This window comes from Arvicanthis niloticus, chromosome 24, assembly GCF_011762505.2.
Source record: "Arvicanthis niloticus isolate mArvNil1 chromosome 24, mArvNil1.pat.X, whole genome shotgun sequence".
Classification (NCBI taxonomy): Eukaryota; Metazoa; Chordata; class Mammalia; order Rodentia; family Muridae; genus Arvicanthis; species Arvicanthis niloticus.
Genome location: NC_133432.1, coordinates 24,693,069 through 24,713,190, shown reverse-complemented (window position 1 = coordinate 24,713,190; position 20,122 = coordinate 24,693,069). Strand labels below are relative to the sequence as shown.

At 52.0% G+C, this 20,122-nt stretch overlaps 1 protein-coding gene across 2 annotated transcripts in view; it reads left to right on the top strand.

Annotated features, from left to right (window-relative positions):
• The window catches only part of Clip2 (CAP-Gly domain containing linker protein 2), a 63,219-nt gene extending 43,531 nt beyond the window's left edge, over positions 1 to 19,688 (top strand). Inside the window, exons 9-17 of one of the 2 annotated variants that reach the window (XM_076923115.1) lie at positions 4,720 to 4,824; positions 6,107 to 7,042; positions 9,327 to 9,384; positions 11,080 to 11,163; positions 12,968 to 13,124; positions 14,843 to 15,002; positions 16,743 to 16,928; positions 17,237 to 17,299; positions 18,308 to 19,688. In XM_076923115.1, coding sequence (XP_076779230.1) covers positions 4,720 to 4,824; positions 6,107 to 7,042; positions 9,327 to 9,384; positions 11,080 to 11,163; positions 12,968 to 13,124; positions 14,843 to 15,002; positions 16,743 to 16,928; positions 17,237 to 17,299; positions 18,308 to 18,319 — 1,761 coding nt within the window. In that variant the 3' untranslated portion in view covers positions 18,320 to 19,688. The remainder of the gene's footprint in view (positions 1 to 4,719; positions 4,825 to 6,106; positions 7,043 to 9,326; positions 9,385 to 11,079; positions 11,164 to 12,967; positions 13,125 to 14,842; positions 15,003 to 16,742; positions 16,929 to 17,236; positions 17,300 to 18,307) is intronic. The other variant, XM_076923116.1, reaches the window with a different exon arrangement.
• The last annotated feature ends 434 nt before the right edge of the window (positions 19,689 to 20,122 follow it).

The window sequence follows — 20,122 nt, the reverse complement described above, 5'->3', positions numbered from 1 at the left end:
AGAGACTACCCCCAGTGATACAACCAACCAGCAAGTGTATACAGTAGAGACGACAATTGTTAGGTGCTGCCCCAGCCTGTACCCTCAGCATTTTGCCACCTGTGTACAGGGTGTGGATACAACAGGATAGTTCCTAGCTCATAAACACACTGTGCTGACTTAGGGCCCAGAGGGCCTCAGGTCCACTGAGGAGGCATCTAGCCCTACCCCTGAGGGCTGCAGAGACCTCTGGGGTCAGGAGGCCATCCTTGGCCACCTTTCCTGTTATGTCTCTTGATGCTCCCTGGGAAAGGAAAAAGGAAGAACGTTCTGGAATGGCCAGGTGAGGCAGGGAGCTAAGCTCTTCCGGCTGTGCTGCTGGGCCTGTCTGGCCTCTGGAAGCGACTTCCCTTAGGCAAGCCTCAGCTTCCTCCACTGTAGAATGAGGCAGTCTCCTCCGTTACAGGCTCTCAGGCCCGAGTGTCTATCCTGGGGAAGCTTATTTAAATACAACTAAGACCCAGTGGTCTGCATGTGTGACTATTTCCCAAGTTCCTGAGGGACCTTAGATGTCACAGCCATAGGTCATTTCTGGGTTCAAACTCAGGTTGATCTGGGCCTGGTGGCTCCCTAGCTTCCTAGGGTGGCTGACGCCAGACGATTACAAGCTCAAGGCTAGCCTGGGCTACGTATCAAGTCTAAGTCAACCTGCACTTCTTAGCAAGACCCTGACTGGAAAAAAGTGAAAGGGGCTGGAGATGTAGCTCAGTCGGGAGAATGCTTGTTTAGCATGTGAGGGGCTGTGGGTTCAAATCCCAGCAGGGTAGCACACGCTGGTAACCCCACCATAGGGAGGTGGAGGCAGGAGGCTAGAAATTGAAGTCATCCTTGGCTACATGGCACATTCAAGGCTAGTCTGGTTAGTGGATTTCTAAGTTAGGCAGGACTACATAGTAAGACCCTGTCTTATAAAAGACGATGAAGGTTGTTCATGGCGGTGCATGCCTGCAATCCCAGACCACAGGAGACAAAAGCAGGAGGATCAGAAGTTCAAGGCCAGCCTTGGCTATGTAGTGAGTTTGAGGCTAGCCTGGGATAAATGGATAAATTGAGACTCAAAAAAGAAAGGAAGGAAGGGAGGGGAGGGAAGCCAAGTATCCCAGCCTGAAGCTGTTATGATTTGTGCTTTTGTTACAGCCAAAGGGACAGCACAGGTGGTTATGTCTGACTTATCTGAAAGACAGCAGTCCCCCTGTAGGGGACAGATGGGTGGGCTTGAGAGGAGAAGGGGGCTGCCAGAGCTGAACTTTCTCCACCTGCCCCCATCAACAGATCTTAGCAAGGATCGGCTGTAGGGAAATGCACACATGCACACCACCCTGGGCTGGCAGTTTAAGGGGCTGGAGTCAGGGTGGTGTCAGGTGCTCACAGACCCTCGGCGACTCCAGGGTCAGCCTGTCTGTCTGCCGCCTGTCTGTCTGTGTCTTCTACTACATCTGCTCCTTATTCCTGCCTGCCAGATTGCTACCACCCAAGTTATCCCCCGGAGAGAATCTGATTGGTCCCAAGGCTGCCAGTAGGCTGGCAGGCATTGAGGCAGGGGGACAGGATAGGACAAACAGTGTCACAGGGCCACTTTAGCCAGAAAGACTTGTCACATCCTGTTTTGATTTTATTATTATTATTATTATTATTATTATTATTATTATTTTAAAGACTAAATTGTGACCATATTCAGAGCAATCAAAATGTGATTTTGTGCTAAAGTCAGTTTATCCCCACACACATTTGTTTGGGGTTGAGATTTTTGACACTACCTGGGCTGGTCTGGAACTCAGAATTCTCCTGCCTCCGCCTGTAGGTGCTAGGGCTATAGGCTTGTAGCCACCTTGTCTGTTTTCCCAACCATCTTAAAAGACAAACCAAGAGGCTGTAGGGACGGACGACTCAGTGGCTGAGAGTATTCACTACATTCACAGAACATGGTGCTCCGGTCTCAGATGGCTCACGACCTCCTAGATCTCCAGCTACAAGAGTTGTAGCGCCCTCTTCTGACCCCGACAGGCACCTGCACATACACCCATGGGAATGCATGCATGCTTGCACATGCACATAGAAAAACAAATCTTCTTTTAGAAAGCTAAACCTGGGACCAGAGAGATTGCTCCGTGGTTAAGAGCACCTGTTGTTCTTATAGAAGACCCGAGTTTTGCTCCCAACACCCGCCTGGTCCTTCACAAGCATCTGTAACTCCAGTTTCAGAGAATCTGATTTTTTTTTCTGGCCTCTAAGGTCTCTGCACCTACATGGTATTAAACATACATACATGCAAGGAAGTACATTTACACACATCAAATAAATACAGAAATCTAAAAATTTATAATTTAAAACCAAGGGCTAGGGGATAGAGTTCAGAGCGAAAGACAAACTCAAATTGGGGAGCCTGGGGGCATGGCTCAGCTGATCACCTGGCCAGAACTCCCTGGTTGCGGGGGGTGGGGGGGGGCAGGATGAGGCTTATCACGCTCATAAAAAAAGGGCACCACAGCCAGGCATGGGGGCGCACGCCTTTAATCCCAGCACTTGGGAGGCAGAGGCAGGCGGATCTCTGAGTTTGAGGCTAGCCTGGTCTACAGAGTGAGTTCCAGGACATCCAGGGCTACACAGAGAGGTCCTGTCCCAAGAAACAAAAGCAAAAATGGGCGTGGCACGTGTCTGACCTTATTGTTGAAACTGGCCGGTTGGCATAGCTCAGTGAGACCCTGTCTTACGAAACAGGGTGGAGCATGCCCTTAATCCCAGCACTCCAGAGGCAAAGGCAGGAGGGTCGTTTTCTCTCTCTCTGAGTTTGAGGCCAGCCTAGTCTGTAACCTGTTGAGTTCTAGGACAGCCAGAGCTACACAGAGAAACCCTGTCTTGAGCCCCCTACCCCATACCGCCCCACAAAATTGCCCAATATCCACCTCTGGTCTCCACATGCATATGAACACACAAAGTTGAAAGCCTAAACCCTGACCCAAACAGAACACTTGATCCCTATGGGCTGGGTCACCCCATCTTCTACTGTCTTCATGACTAAACTCCATCAATCCTCATAAAGCCTCCGTCTTGCTCTTCCTCTGCTGACTGCTGCCATTAGGTGCCTGGGCTCCAGGCTGAGTCTCCATGGCTGCCACTTCTTGCTGGCATGGGAGTATTAGCCCTGCCATCTAAGCCCCGCCCACCCCTTCCGGACTTGCTGCAGGGTTGTGTGTGTGTCTGAGTGGGGGTTGACGGCTTTAACCTGTGTTTCTCTAAGGGTGAGCAGCACCCTCCCCTCTCTCTGGGGACAAACCTGGTTTCCAGTCTGGTCTCCTAGAGTACCCCTGGGTACGTGTCCTCTCTGCCTCCCTGCCTACTTGCAGAGATCCATCATGGGCCATCCAAATGCCAGCCCTGTGCCACCCAGAGAATGTCATGCTTTGTTCTCGAATGAAACGGGTGTTGTAAAGAGGGGACAAAGGTGCCCTTGTACTTCCAGAGACCAGGCGTCCTCTGCAGAATCTGGGAAGGGTGAAGAGAGCGGGGGAGGGATGTCGACCAAGCCAGGCTCTGAGAAGGGCAATGGGCGTTAGCCCAGTCTCCACCCAGGAGAATCAAGATGGTGTGAGTTGAGTTAGCCAAGCATGGTAGCACATACCTGTCATCCCAGTGCTAGGGAGGTTGAGGCAGAAGGGTTGCAGGTTCAAGGGCATCCTGGACTGCATCCTGAGTTCCAGGCCAAGCAGAGCATGGTCCAGTCTTCATACTTGGGAAGTGGGGGTCGGCCTTAGCAACATAGTGAGTCCCTGTCTCATAAAACTAAACCAAAGTCCAGAGTCAGGATTACAGGGTCCAAGGCAAGACTGGGATACACAGTGAGTTTTAGGACAGCCTTCTCTGTATAGCAAAACTGTTTGAAACAAAACAAAACAAAACAAAACAAAACAAAAAGCAAACAGATGTAGTAGCACACACCCTGAATCCTAGCACTCAGGACGTAGAGGCGTGTGGATAGTGTGGGAGCTCAAGGCCTACAGGGCATTCAAGGCCTGCCGCAGTTGTGTAGTGACTATAAAAGAAGAGCTTGGGAGATGGTTCAGCAGGTAAAGGTGATTGCTACCAAACCTGACGCCCAGAGTTCGATCCCCCGGACCCACATGGTAGAAGGGGAGAATCCACTCCTTCTAACTGCCCTTATATGCACTGTGGTGTATGCACACGTGCGCGCGCACGCGCACACACAGACACAGACACACAGACACACACACACACACACACACACACACACACACACACTAAATGAATAAAGGAAATGTACCTAACAAAAAAAAGACAAGACCCTTAAACCCCCCCAAGGGAAGACCCCGAGGTACCCTTTGCCACTGCATTACCAGAGGCTGGCAAGGGTTGGTTCCCACGGCCGCCTCTGCCTTGAACACGCCCCCAGCTAGGCCACAATGATGGGAGGGTACCCAGCCCCCTCACACACCCCACTTCTGAGACCTCTCTCTCTTCCCCAAGCAATTCCGGCTCATTCATTGATCTGTTTTCAGTCTTGTTCACGGAAGATGACGCCTCCTCTCTCTTCTCTCTCTTTTTCCTTCTCACGCCCTTTCTTTCTTTTCTCCGGCTTCCTGTTCCCTGTATCCCATTCCCCACGTCCCTGCCTTCCTTGCCCACCCTGTCATCCCTCCCCAACCCCCACCCTGGGTGGAGCAGACCCAGACCCAGCTGGAGCACGCGCGCATTGGGGAGCTGGAGCAGAGCCTGCTATTGGAGAAGGCGCAGGCCGAGCGGCTGCTCAGAGAATTAGCGGATAACAGGGTAAACCGTGCCCGCCACTGCCACCCACCCGGCCAGCGCCTTGGCCCGTCGGTGCCCCACTTTGCTTTTTTAATCATTACCTCTGCCATCATACAGCTGTTCTTACTATTGCTTTGAGAGTCCCTTCCGTGCTCCCCTCTGGGAGGGCAGTTGAGATTTTTAAGTCAAGCTCACTGTGGCCAAGTGGTGCTTTTAGGGAAGGGGGTCTTGGTCCTCTGGGATTCCCTCCACGTTCATGGCTTCTTGAATGCAGGTGTCTTTGTGAGAACTTCCCTGTGCCTCCTTCCTGTCCACTGCCAGAAAGGAGCCTTCTTGGAGGGCTTTGCCCTTTACGTGGGTGGGCATGGGCTTCCTTGACAGGAATGCAGACCCAGAGTGGTCTAACCCAGAGACTCTTAAGGTGGCAGCAGCAACCTGGAGGACCTGAGGCTTAGGAAATAGGGCTTTATATGTCCGGATATCCCCAAAGATTGAGATGATGTCAGCCTCGGAGTCTGGCCATAGCCATACAGTGTTAGGGAGGTCCTGAGAAGCTTCGTTAGGGAGAACAGTCCGGACAGTTCTAGGGTGTGGTTCTATGTCCCGTACTCCGAGCCCAGCTGGCTTCTCCACACCTGTCGTACATGGACCGTACGTATGTCCAAATAGCTGGCCAGCCCAGCTGTAGCTCTGCTGGGAGGAACTCTGACCAGGAGCAAGCATTGATCAGGAAAACCACCCTGCAGACAGTCGGAGGCTTGTGGCAAGGGCTCAGTTTGTGCATAGTGGCCATAGCCCTGTGCAGGGCATGTGGGTGTCTGGGGACACATGGCTTCATGTGCACAGCGTCCATTGCCAGGTGATCATAGGTACTTGCGTACCAGAGTGCTGTGTGCAGGAAACTCACTAGATGGTTTAGCACCCACCAGACAGGCCCCTTGACCTACAGCTCCACCAGACTGCAAGTCAGAAAAAGCTTATCCAGCCCGGCATGGTGGTGCATACCTGTAATCCCAGCACTTGGGAGGCTGAGGCAGGAGGATTACTGATTTATGCATACACATAAAGCATTAGCTTTGAGAAAGTCCTCTAAGCTCAAACTTCTCTTGAGCAGTGATGTGTTCTAAGCCACCTAAGCAATGAGGATTTGATTCACTCCATCATTTGGGATACAGTAGGGTCCCCGAGAACAGCCAATACCCAGCTAGGGATAGGCACCTCCCCATTATCTGACCACCCCATCATGGCTGCCTTGTCCGCAGCACTGATCGTAGGCCGCTGACTTGTCTCTTTCTCCTGCTAGCTGACCACGGTGGCTGAGAAGTCTCGGGTGCTCCAGCTAGAAGAAGAGCTGAGCCTGCGGCGTGGTGAGATCGAAGAGCTGCAACACTGTCTCCTCCAGTCAGGCCCACCACCTGCCGACCACCCAGAGGCTGCCGAGACCCTGCGGCTGCGAGAGCGGTTGCTGTCGGCTAGCAAGGAGCACCAGAGAGACAGCACCCTGCTCCAGGACAAGTATGAGCACATGCTAAAGACCTACCAGGCGGAGGTGGACAAGCTCCGGGCGGCCAACGAAAAGTATGCTCAGGAGGTGGCAGACCTCAAGGCCAAGGTCCAGCAGGCCACCACGGAGAACATGGGCCTCATGGACAACTGGAAATCCAAGCTGGACTCGCTGGCCTCCGACCACCAGAAATCCCTGGAGGACCTGAAGGCCACGCTGAACTCTGGCCCAGGCGCCCAGCAGAAGGAGATTGGAGAACTGAAGGCCCTGGTGGAGGGCATCAAAATGGAGCACCAGCTGGAGTTAGGTAACCTGCAGGCCAAGCACGACTTGGAGACGGCCATGCGTGAGAAGGAGAAGGAGGGCCTGCGGCAGAAGCTGCAAGAGGCCCAGGAGGAGCTGGCCGGGCTGCAACAACACTGGAGGGAACAGCTAGAGGAGCAGGCCAGCCAGCACCGGCTGGAGCTACAAGAAGCCCAGGACCAATGTCGTGACGCCCAGCTGCGCGTGCAGGAGCTGGAGAGACTGGATGTAGAGTACCGCGGCCAGGCTCAGGCCATCGAGTTCCTCAAAGAACAGATCTCACTGGCTGAAAAGAAGATGCTGGATTACGAGATGTTACAGAGAGCGGAAGCCCAGAGCAGGCAGGAGGCCGAGCGGCTGCGGGAAAAGCTGCTGGTGGCTGAGAATAGACTCCAGGCTGTCGAGTCCCTGTGCTCAGCCCAGCACAGCCATGTAGGCTGCATTCGCTCGTGTGGGGCCACCGGCTGGGGAGGGACCGGAAGGGCGTGGCCTCTGCGTGCCAGTTGGGGAGCATTTTCCACGCTCCTGGAGCTAGCCTAGGGGGTGGGAGGGCGCTCAGAGGAGGAGCTTCTGTCTCTCTCCATCAGAGCCATGGGGATCATCGGGACCACTGTAGTCTGAGAGGACCCTGCTTGATCCTTCCTACACAGGCTTTGAGAGCCATTGAAGACACCATTTTGCTAGCGTCTGAACCCTGATTGGCTGTGACTTAGTAGATGGCAAGTTCAAGGCCAGCCTCTGTAGCTTAGTGAGATTCCGTTTCAAAGTTGATTTTTTTTTTTTTAATGAGCTGAGAGTGTGGCTCAATGCCAGAGCACTAGAATGCTACCCTAGGAGAGGTTCTCAGTCCCATCTCCAGCGTGACAGAACAAATACACGCCGTCTATTGAATGGGCTGCCCAGAGCCTCCTTTTGCTCTTCTGGTACCCAGGACTCGGGTACCACCCACAAGAAGGGCAGAGAAACTCTGCCCATCCCAGGCCCTTGTCTCATCAGACACCAACCCGGGGACTCGAAGATGTCTCTTTAGCTTCTAGAAAGGTCACAGCCATCATGACCCATTTTGTCCCAAGTCTAGAAGTGCCCAGCGATATGGTCCTTGCTCTGGATGAGCGAGCCTCATTGGTCCTTGAGGCATGTGATGGAGTGGCGAGAACCCCCGTCCATTCTAGCCCAGAAGGATGCTTTAACTGGCTCCGAGCTCCACATCGCAGTGGTCTATTTCGAGATTTGTGATGTTTAACCATGCATGGTTGTACACATGTTGAGTACCAATGCCCATAGAGGCCAGAGGCTTCAGGGCCCCTGGAGCTGGAGTTCCGAGTGGCTTTGAGCCACCTAGCTTGTGTGCTGGGAAGCACGCCCAAGGAATCAAGGGATCTGCGAGTGTCTCCAGCCCCCAATAACGCATTTAAAATAACCTTACAGGGGCCCAGCTAGGAGCTTGACTATTTAATCCATGCATGGTATCTCTGCAGTGTGGTGTTCAGGGAATCCAGTGTCTGTGTTTATTTATTTATTTATTTTTTGTCTGAGATACTGTTTTGTGTAGCCCAGGCTGGCCTCAAACTCACCCTGTAGCGTAGGATAACCCTAAATTCATAATCTTCTTGTCTTTAACTCTCAGGTGCTAAGATTACAGATTTGAATCACCATATCCCACCTTGCTGATACATGTGTGTGTGCATATGCACATGTGTGTATGGGGTACATATGTGTGGAGGTCAGAGGTCAGCCTCGGATACTATCTTTTTTTTTTTTTTTTTTTTGGACACAGTTTAACTGACCTGGAACACATGATATAGGTAGGCTAGGTTGGATGGTTGGTCACCCATCACCAAGGATCGGCCTGTTTCTGCTTCCCAGTGCTCAGATTACACGTGTGCACCATTGTGCCCAGCTTTTTTTTAATGTGGGTTCTGGGGCCCAGACTCAAGCCCTACAGCTTGTAAGACAAGCCTTTTACCAAGTGAGTCAGCTCCTCAGCTCCTCAGTCTTTCTTTTTCAATCCACTTTTTCTTCCTTGGCTTCTGAGTTTACTATTTCAGTATTGTGAAGAATGCACTTATGGAAGTTCTTACATGAGCCCGCCCTAGGTGGGCCATCCACACTCCGTTATATTCACTGACTGCTTGTTTTATGACTGGAGTGTCATGGCTGGTGTTCTGGAAAAGACTCCCAAGGCAGATCTCAAAAAAAGAAAAAAAAAAGACACCTATTTAATAATTTTTACCAAGGATATAGCCAAACCAGACTTGGTGACTCAAGTACTGTAATTTCTAGCTACTGAGGAGGCTGCGGCAGGAGGATCACAATCATGAGGCCTGCTTGAGCTACAGAATGAGTTGAAAGTCAGTTTATCTGGTCTAATGAGTCAATAGGGCTGGGGGCGTGGCTCAGTGGTAGAGCCCTGCCTAGAATCCCCCAGTGAGGGGCTGGGGGCGTGGCTCAGTGGTAGAATACTTGCCTAATATGGAAAAGGTCCTAACTTTCATCATCTGCTCCTTATTCCCCAAAATAGCAGTTCAGGGGCGGCAGGGGATCCTACAAGGCAGCTGGAAGCCAACTGGGAGCTTCCCTTTTCTCAAGGAGAGGGATTAAAGTGTGTCTGCTCGCCCTGCATTGGGTCCCTGCATCCCCCAGGTCCCTTTTCACAAGTCGAGGTGTGGCCTGGGTAGGGTGGCAAGCGTGTCCTCTTACAGGACTGTCCTTTCAGGTGATCGAGTCCGATGACCTTTCCGAGGAGAAGATTCGGATGAAGGAGACTGTGGAAGGTGAGTGGCCTCGGGTAGGAGTTCAGGCTTTGTGGAAAGCTAGCTGGGTGCCACCTTAGAGCTGAGTCACCGGTCAGAGTCCCCTGCTGTGTGCAGTCACCCCTCCAGGAGAGGGTGCTGTGGCATCAGGGTAGGAACAGGTATCTCAGTGTCTCAAGAACCACCTTCCCACCTGGCGGCGGTGGCACACACCTGTAATCCCAGCTCCTGGGTGGCAGAGGCAGATCTCTGAGTTCAAGGCCAGCCTGGTCTACAGAGTGAATTCCAGGACAGCCAGGACTAACTACACAGAGAAACCCTGTATCAAAAGGGTCGGGGGAGGGGGCAGGAAGAAACCAAGCAAAAAAAATCTTTTCCGTGCTCCGTGGAGATGGTTCCTTGGGTAAAGACTCGCTGCTGAGCTTGACAAGTTCCATCTCAGGTGGCACACGGTGGCAGAGGGAACTAGATGTCTACAAGTTACCTTCCAGCTGTAGCACACACACATCTGCACAGTGAAATAAATAGGATTTAGAAACATTTAAAGGTAAAGGACTGCCTTCCCTGCCTGGGACATTTATAGAAAGGGGAAACCAGAGGATGCAGGGCTGAAACTGCAGATCTCAGACGCTTCCACCTGCAGGTGGTAAAGTGTTCTTACCTTGGTAATGGTCCCGTCCCCCTAGAAAACAGAAGCCTTGATGCCTAGTGCTGGCTCTTGCAACTTGTTTAGTGTTTACCTTATTTTTTTTAATTGGGTAGATAATGTTAGAATTACAGTATATAAATTATATCATATAAATAAAAGTTAGCTAGATGTAAGCTGGTGTGGTGCCACAGGCTTTAAACCCCAGCACTCGAGAGGCAGGGGAGGCCAGCCTAGTCTATAGAATGAGTTCCTGGACAGCCAGGGCTACACAGAGAAACTCTGTTTCAAACCCCCTCCCCCTCAAAATTAGATACAAACTAGCTATGCACATGCTTATACTAGGGAGACTTAGGCAAGACTGCCATGGGTTCAAGGCTAGCCTAAGCTACATATTGAGACCTTGTCTCAAAAACTAATCGTGTGAAATAGGATTTCCATGAGATAAGTTTAGCTTGGACTGTATCTCAAAATTCTACTTTAAGAAAAGTAGATATAAGTTGGGGCTGAGGGTGTGACTTGGAACAGTGTTTGCCTGGTATGCACAAAACCCTGGGTTCTATCCCCAGCACCACATACAACTGGACCTGGAGATGCATGTCTGTAATCCTAGCACTTGGGAAGTAGAGGCATGAGGACCAGAAGTTCAAGGTTACCCTCAGCTATGTAATATGTTTGAGGCAGCCTGGGCTATATGAAAGAGATGATTGACAGATAAACTAATTAACTTGAGAACCATCAGTGTTTTTTGTTTTTTTTTTTAAACATTGTCCTGGGAAGCAACCCAACACGGGATCCTTTTTGGCTCTGTGGCCACAACATCTTTATTTCACTGTTCCTCTATCCTTTGCTTGAGGAAGCCAAACAGGTGGAAATCTGTGTTCGTGTTCCCTAAACCACACACTACTGGATCCTCCTCCTCTGGGTGGGTGACTCAGAAGATGAGAAAAGTCTCTGACCTAGAGGCTGAGTGTGACCCCTGTTAGGATTCCCCCCAGGAGGCATCACCACTTGCCCACACTATTGGCCTTTGGGTGTTCATGGGTCCCCATCTTTCCTTTCTCTCCTAGGCCTGCAGGACAAGCTGAACAAGAGGGACAAAGAGGTGACAGCCTTGACATCCCAGATGGACATGCTCAGGGCCCAAGTAAGTGGTAAGTCTCCCTCCCTAGGGGAAGAGGTTGGGGGTCGGTGGAGGTTGGCACTACGGCTCTGCAGGTCCAGCTGAGCTGGGCTTGAGGCCTGTACCTGAGTGGGCAAGCACTGCCTTTTTTCCAGAGCCAACTGAGTCCATGCCCCTAGATGCCACCAAGTTTTCCTCATGGCCTTCTTGAAGAGTTGAATTCCTTATGGGCTTCTTCCATGCAGCCCCTGATCCCCAGGACAGATAGCATGAACTGCAGGAAGCCTGGTATGGGGCTGTGGACCTGGAATCCCAGTACTCAGAAGGTAGAGGCAGGAGGATCAAGAAGGGTTGAGGCTATCTTGAAATTTTTGGGCCAGCCTGGGCTACATAAGATTATGTCTCAAAAGAAATAGACCATAGAACCTGGACCATAGCCCAAAGCAAAATAAACAAGGCCCAGGAGAGGGCAGAAGTCTGGAATTGGTAGGTATGGGACTCACTAATTCAAAATGCTCTTGACATTGCTTAGGGAACCGGCACTACCACTACTCCAGTCCTGGGGGATGGTCCCACTCCCCTCGTCCAGTCCTGGTTACATTTACTTGACTTCACAAAGGTCAGTGGGATCTAGACTCCCCCAGGGCCAAAGTGAAGACTTAGTTTTAGCTTCTATCTCATCTGCATAACAATGTAAGCATCCACAGTGTATCCCTACCCCGCAGAGCCAGGGATGCTGGTTGGGAGAATTGGTCTGCTTTGTGTAGCTGTTGAAAAGTGTAAGGCTTACACTTCTGGGCAGTGGTCCCTCATAGAAGGAAGTCAGGGAAGAAACATAAGCAAGAGCTTGAAGCAGAAACCACTGGAAGGTTACTTGCTGGCTTGGTAGCTGTCACAGCTGTGCTGTGAGCTTTGTTAGACAGCCCAGGAGCACTTGTCTAGGGAATGGTGCTGCCCACAGTGGGCTGGGCCGGCTTGCATCCATTAACAATCAGAATAGGGAATGGTGCTGCCCACAGTGGGTTGGTCCCACTTGCATCCATTAACAATCAGAACAATCCTCACAAACACACCCCAGACCAACCTGGTAAAGATAATTACTCAGTTGCAATTGTGTTTTCAGTTGGGTCTAGGCTGTGTCCAGCTGATACTCAGTGCTAACTAGGATACTACGTTTTTTCTTTTTTCTCTTTTCTGAGGCAGAGTTTCATGAGGTCACAGCAGGTTCTGAATTCCCAGCGTAGCTGAGAATGACCTTAAACGTCTAATCTTCCTCCTGCCTCCCAAGTGCTGAGATGACAGGTGTGCACTTCCATGGGCTTCATGCATGCTCGTCGATCACTAACCGAGCTATAGTCACTGCCCAGACTTGACGCTTTTTTTCATTGTTTGTTTGTTTGGGACACGGTCTCTTTAGCCTAGACTTTAGGCCGAAAACTCACTACGTAGCCACTGTGGCTTTGAACTCATGATCTTCCTGCCTCAGCCTCCCTGGTGCTGGAATTATAGACCTGTGCACAATGCTTGGCACTGCCTGCCTCTTAGGGTGGCATTACTGTCATCTCCCACGCTGGCCAGACCAGCCTCTCATTGGTGTTTGAGACAGGGTCTCCTGAAGCCCAGGTTGCCCCAGAACTGGCCTTGAATTCCTGATCCTCCTGCTTCCAAGCCTGAAGTGCTTGACCACAGGCCTGTTAGATATCACTCCATTTTAAGCCATGCTGGGAATAGAACCCGGGGCCTCTGATTTGCTGGGGCCAGCGCTGTACACACTGAGCCACACCCCCAGTTACCATCCGTGTTTGTACTCTCTCTTTCCCTGCGGCTTCCCCCAGCCCTAGAGAACAAGTACAAATCAGGAGAGAAGAAGATAGACTCGCTCCTGAAGGAGAAGAGGCGCCTAGAGGCGGAGCTGGAGGCCGTGTCCCGGAAGACCCATGATGCCTCTGGCCAGCTGGTTCACATCAGCCAAGAATTGCTACGAAAGGAGAGGTGAGTGGCCCAGGGCTCGGCTTCTGAGGTTGCAGAATCCTTTTTCTCTTTTCTTTTTTTCTTCTTATTTCTATTGCTGTCATTATGATTCCAACCTTTTTAGATGTACTTCTTTTATGTAAATAAGTGTTTCACCTGCATGTATGTCTGTGTGCCGCAAATGTGCCCGGTGCTCTCAGAGGTCAGAAAAGGACATCAGATCCCTGGGAATTTGAGTTACAGATGATTGTGAGCTAACGCATGAGCACTGGGAACTGAACCTGGCTCTTGTGCAAGAGCAGTCAGTGCTCTTCACTGCCGAGCCATCTCTCCAGCCCCTCAGCATCCTAACCGCAGTGCTCCCGGCAGCCCACGGTGGAGATGCATGCTCCCCTAACATGGGGTCTTACGGATGTCTTTCCACTTTAAAAACAATTAAATTTAGTCAGGGAACTTGTGTGTGTGTGTGTGTGTGTGTGTGTGTGTGTGCGCGTAAGATTTGTTTATTTATGATTTTAAGTGTGTGTGCGCCTGAATGTGCACCGTGTGTATTCAGGTGCGTGTGGAAACCAGAAGGGTATCAGATCCCCTGGATCTGGGGTTACAAATGGTTGCAAGCATCCATATGGTTGCTGAGAATCAAACCCAGGTCCCCAGAAAGCACAGCCAATGCTCTTATCCGCTGAGCTGTTTCTCCAGCCCTGACTTTTGTTTTCTTGAGACAGGCTCTTCCTGAACACCCTAGACTTGCCTTGAGTCCCCTACTCTTCTTTCCTCAGCCTCCATGTGCTAAGATTATAGGGGGGAGTCCCCATGCCCAGTTCATCTAGCACAAATAACAAAATGTTTTTCAGGTTTGTTTTTGTTTTGTTTTCATTTGTAAAAAAAAAAATGTAATAATAATAATAGTAGCATTTATTTGTTTGTTCATTTTATTTGCCTCTGAGAGGTTGGCCAGAAAATGTGTGTGAGGGCCAGAAGACTTAACCTGTAGAAGTCAGCTCTCTCTTTCCACTATATGGGCCCCAGGGATTGAACTTAGGTCCTCAGCCTTGGTGGCAAGCACCTTGACCCACTGAGCCATCTTGCCTGGCCTCTGACTTTGAAATGCTGTTCTCATTTATCTGTAAATCCAGCCTGGTTGCCTAGCACAGTCGTGCATGTGATCTCAGCATTCAAGAGGTTCCCTTGAGGCTGCAGGATGTGGCGCTGTTGGTAGAGACCCTGCCTGGCATGCAGGAGAAAAAAAAAAAAAAAAAAAAAAAAAAAAAAAAACTCCAAAAAAAAATGTACTGAGTCTGGGGAGATATCTGCTTGCTCCTCCATATGATCTCAGTTTGATTCCCAGCACCTACATGGTAGCTCACAGGCATCTATACCTCTAGTTCCAAAGGGTCTGACACACTCTACTGGCCTCAGAGGACACCAAGCATGTGCAGGGTGCACAGACATACATGAAGACCAAACACCCTTATACATAAAACAAAAGTAAATCTCCCAAACAAACAAACAAACAAACCCCAAAGCTCTAAGAACAGCAAAACCCTCTTGATCGGCCCACATCCCAATGCTGTTCCTCTTGGGTGTGGCCGACCCATCCCACACCCTTCTTGCTTGGCTCTCGCCACCATTGCCTTGTGGCTAGCGCCCCCTGGTGGTAATGAACCTCCAGCCACATGGCTTGTACTACAGAGTTGCAGATTTGATGCCCTGGTTCTGTGACTGTCTGCCTACTCCAGGAGTCTGAATGAGCTGAGGGTGTTGCTGTTAGAAGCCAATCGCCACTCCCCAGGGCCCGAGAGAGACCTGAGCCGTGAAGTACACAAAGCCGAATGGAGGATAAAGGAACAAAAACTGAAGGACGACATCCGGGGCCTGCGTGAAAAGTTGACCGGGCTGGTACGTGCAGGCAGAGGGTGGGGGCAGGGAGAAGGGTTTGCCAGGGCTGTCCTGCCAGGCTGAGGAGACCAGCGACCTCCTAGAGTCACCATGGGGGTTGAAAACTCAGTCCTCCAGGATCTCAAGCATGTAGCAGATGAAGGGGCGGAGCAGCCCCCTTTTAGACGTTATAACCAGAGATGTCCCTACACCAACAAGAAGAGTCTGCTCTGTCCAGAGCCAGAGGGCAAAAGTCAGTCATACATAGAGGGCCAAAAACATCCATGCAGGGAGGTATCCAACCAGAAACCAGGGTCTGGGCTCCTTGTGTATTGGGGGTTTTGTTAATAGAAAGGCGAGAGGTTCAAGTCAGGGTGCTGACTTGAAGCTCCTCCTCCTGTGGAAACAACTGGGCTTTGAGCTGAGTCGCCATGAGTGGGAATGGACGCAGGCAGTAACATTGGCAGCATAGGACAGAGCTGCCCCCACCCCCCTTTCTGTTTACAGCCCGATGCTCTGGCCGTCTCTGGCCGTCTCTGGCCGTCTCTGGCTGTCTCTGGCCGTCTCTGGCCGTCTCTGGCCGTCTCTGGCCGTCTCTGGCCGTCTCTGGCCGTCTCTGGCCGTCTCTGGCTGTCTCTGGCGTATGGGTTTTGTGGATCAAAGAGAATGGGCCTCTTCTTACCCCCACACTTTAGGGTGTGGGGGTTAGATATGCTGTTTCTGGCCTTGGAGGTGGGGGAATCCACAGGGTAGAGGGGAAGGTGAGATAATAAGAATGCTTAGGGGGCTGAGGGAATGGGGCTCAGTTGACAGAGTGCTTGAATAAAGCCCTAGGTTCTGTCCCCAGCGCTACCTAAAATCAGATGTAGTGACCTGTGCCTGTAATCCCAGCACTGGGCACATGGATGTAGGAAGATCAGATGTTCAAGGTTATCCTCAGCTATATAGCAAGTTCTATGCCAGCCTGGGCTACGTAAGACCCTGTATCTGAAACAGAGCTCTTTAGCCGTATGGGCTTCATATCTGCTCCTAGGTATGGGGTTATCAGGATGGGCCGCCATGCTAGCATTTTATGTCTGGCAGGTTAAATGCCAGCACACACACACACCCCAGCAGCACACACTTATGGCCTCTATGGTTCTGTGACACGGGAGAAGATGAGGTCCTGGGCTGGTGGGTTTCCCAGAAATGTGGGCACAGGTAAAGGGGACCTCAGACTTTTACCTTTGGGGCTCCATACTGGTGGACCAGCCCTGCACTTGGAAGAGTGAAAAGTGCTAGAAGCTACATGAAGAGCGTGGGGTCCTGGAGCCACAGGGAGGTCTGCATAGAAGCTCTGAGCTTGGCCTGAAGGCCCAGGCCGGGGCGAGCATCGAGGAGGCTGGGCCTGACAGATCGTCTTGGAATGCTTTGGTGGGAGGCCAAAGTGGGGTGTGTGGACACAGCATCATGGTGGGGAGAGAGCAGACACTTGTAAGGGACCAGGCATGGGTGGGGGAAGGGTCACATGGACTTGGAAGTGAGAGAGAAATACTGGGTAGATTGAGAGTTGATTCTCTGGGTTAGAACAGAAAGGCTGCGGTGAGGATGGGGTGGTGGGGCTTAGATTCTAGGGCTTGAAGAAGTTGGAAAGTGAAGTCTGGGGGAGGGGGGTCCGTGTAAGGCACACGCTCCACTCAAAAGGGAGTTGGGGCCTGATCCATCTGTTTCCAGTTAACACCCACACTGGCAGGTCACACACCCACACTTCCACCCTTCCAGGACAAGGAGAAGTCTCTGTCAGAGCAGAGACGCTACTCCCTCATTGACCCAGCTTCAGCACCGGAGCTGCTACGACTGCAGCATCAGTTGGTGAGCACGGAGGATGCCCTGCGTGACGCACTGGACCAGGCCCAGCAGGTGGAGAGGCTGGTTGAGGCCCTGAGGGGCTGCTCAGATAGGACTCAGGTGAGCACACGGGGCTGTAGCCTCGGGAACCCCAGTCCCAAACGGGAGGCAGCTCCATCCTGGGGACCCCAGTCTGACAGAGGAGAGTGTCCCAGCACTGGATCCCCAGTCTGAAGGTGGGTGGCCCCATCCTTGAAACCCCAGTCTGAAAAGGAAGTAAGCATTGCTGTCCCGGGAAACCTAGTCTAAAGGACTTTGGTTCCAAGCCTGGCTGGTCCCATCGGGAAGATCGCTTCCCCCTTGTGGTTACATGTGGAACTGCATCCTGGCCGCCTACTCAGTAGCTCTTCCCCTCCGCTCCCTCACAGACCATCAGCAATTCCGGTTCTGCCAACGGTATCCACCAGCCAGACAAGGCCCACAAACAGGAGGTAAGCGCGCCAGCGGCTTCTCTTAAGTCATCCAAGCCAGCAGGCCTCTGACCAAAACCCTCCGGAAGTCACTAAATATACAAAGGAACAAGAATGCTTTGTGTGTGTCTGACCTGTCCCAGCTGGAATGCTTGCTTAGGAAGATTCTAGCACTAGTGTATCCCATCCAGAAATGGTCCTGCTTTTCTTTTTTCTTTCTTGTTTTTTTTTCCTGTGGTTCTGAGAATGGAACCCAGGGCCTTAGCATTGACCACGCCCCCAGCCCCTCCCTGGAGGATTCTAGGCAGGGGCTCTACCACTGAGCCACGCCCCCAGCCCCTCCCTGGGGGATTCTAGGCAGGGGCTCTACCACTGAGCCACGCCCCCAGCCCCTCCCTGGGGGATTCTAGGCAAGCCATCTACTGCTGAGCCACGCCCATAGCCCTTGATTTTGGGAAACATAGTGTCCCAGTTTCCCTCCTCACCCCCCACATTATTGCAAATGCCTATGACTTACTTAACACCTGGTCTAGGAACATCCATGTCCCCAGCTAGCTGTGTGACCCAGGCAGATGAGGCTGGAGTCATGTAAAACCCAGCTTGGCCCTTGGCTTTCCAGCTGTTCTGCATTTAACGAGGACCAGGCTTGGGAACGAGGACCTTGAAGACTGTTCCTAGCCAGGTATTCGAGGACCAGGCAGCTGGTGGGGCTGATGTGGGCAGGGTTGGTGTGGCAGAGTAGCCACTATCCTGGGAACTGCTGTCTAGACCACATGAGGGTTTGTTTTTCCCAGTAATCTTGTAAGAAACATAACTTCCAGATGTGGAATCAAGGCTTGTATATTACTTCATACTTCCGCAGATCCATCCTCTACAGAGATGCTTGGATTTCCTTGTAGAATCCAGGCTTTTCCTGCCACAGGGCCTTGACACATGCCCTACTCTCTACCCAGCTCTCTTCTTTGTCCCTCCCTCATCTGCCCGTTCATTCTTCAGGACTCTTGATATTTAAGCCCTTGTTCTCTCTAGGACAAACACTGACCCCAAGAGACACCACGAACCGGCCCTACTCACACCAGAAGCCCTGCCAGGCTTCCCAACAGCGCCACCTTCAGGCAGGAGCCAGAACTGTCCCTTTGGAGATGAGACTGTGTTTGTAACGATATTGTCCTCACTGCCGTGGACGCGTCCCACCTGAACCCCCTGCCGGACCAGGAGGCTCCCACAGACACGGCCTTCCACAGAGCACGGTACAGCTGGGCCCAGCCATGAAGAACCTCTCTTGTCCCAAGCAGCTTCTTGAATTTGCAGAGGCTGAAGCGATCCTGTTGGGCCTCTCTTGGCTATAGCAGGCTGCCTCGAAGGCTTGTCTGGGCACCTGGGTATTTCCCCCCCCCCTTTCCTTCTGGTGTCCCCAGGTCCCCTGCAAGCCCCTGAGAGATGGAGCAGGGCCCCTGCTTGGACACATAACACAGCAAGAAGGGCTTCAGTCTTCAGAAACTAGGGAGGGGATGCCCGACTCCACGTGCTAAGCCTTTTACACATTGGTACAAGGTCGCTTGGGCCTCTCTAGCCAGGGAAGATTTGGGGGTGACAGGCTCCTTATTCCTCGACACCAAGCTAGTATGTGTTACCCACCTCCCATCTGCTGCCCAGAAAGCGTTGAGCAGACAGCTTCAGTATTAGGTGAGCACGCAAACCCACTCTTCTTACCTTGTCCTCGAGCCGGGACTGGCTTGGGGCTTAGAGCCAAGAACAGGTAGAAAACTCTTTAAACAACGCAGTCATGACGGCGTTTTGCTGGGTGAGAGGAATCAAACTGGTTCCCTTTATTTTCTGGGAACTCCTGCCATGTTACTCCGAAGACCCCAGCAACCCACAGAGGGCCCTGCTTCTGTCTTCCCAAGGCGGGACCACATAAGGATCGGCCCAGGTGGCCTGTGTGAGCACCATTAGGCACCAGCAGGTGGCGCTCTTGTCCTTAGGGAGGAGCTGAATTAGCGGCCCCTCAGCCCAACCCCCTGCTTCCCGTTGGCTTTTGAGTAGCACTTGCAGTTAACAGCAGCAGCCTAGAGCCTAGAATTGACGCTTTAGTGGCCCAACGGCAGAGCCAAATATCGCTCTTTCCAGCACAACGGGCAGCTCACGGATTAGGAATTAACAGCCAAAGGCTCCCACAGTAGGGACCCAGAAGGGGCTGAGCCCCGCCCTGGAGTGGGCTTGCACCTGGTAGGTGTGCAAGAAGCCATTTCCCCATAAGCACTGGCCTTTGACGGGCCCCCTCAGCCTACCCGGTGTGGCCAGCCAGCGGTGGCTCAGCCATTCCCACCCCTCCCCCTCCCCCCAGTGGAATTGTGGAAGTGTGGCAAGTCCATGTTCGGACAATAAAGCTTGTGATTGAGGTACAGGACTCCTGCTGTTGCCTGCTTCTGTCTTGGACATCTTGGGGGGAGGGGGGGAGGCTCCTACCTTTGCTCTCAAGTACCAGCTAATTCCTACTCAAATGTGAGTGGTCAGTGGAGGCGGAGGGTGGGGGGCACGTGCTTTAGAGAGGCTGGATTTAAAGGAGATGGACTACATCCCTAAGGATCAACACCCGAGTTTATCCTTGGACTTCCACATGTGCACACATGCACTTCAGTGTGCATGCATGCTTGTGCAAACGCACAGGCACACATTCGCGCGTCTGCGCACGCGCGCGCGCGCGCGCGCGCGCACACACACACACACACACACACACAAGCATACTTCTTTAAGTCTGTGGGTGTCATACATCCTGTCCTGGTTATTCTCTGCTGGGACAGAACAGTGTGACCAAGGCAACTTACAGAATAAAGCGTTGAA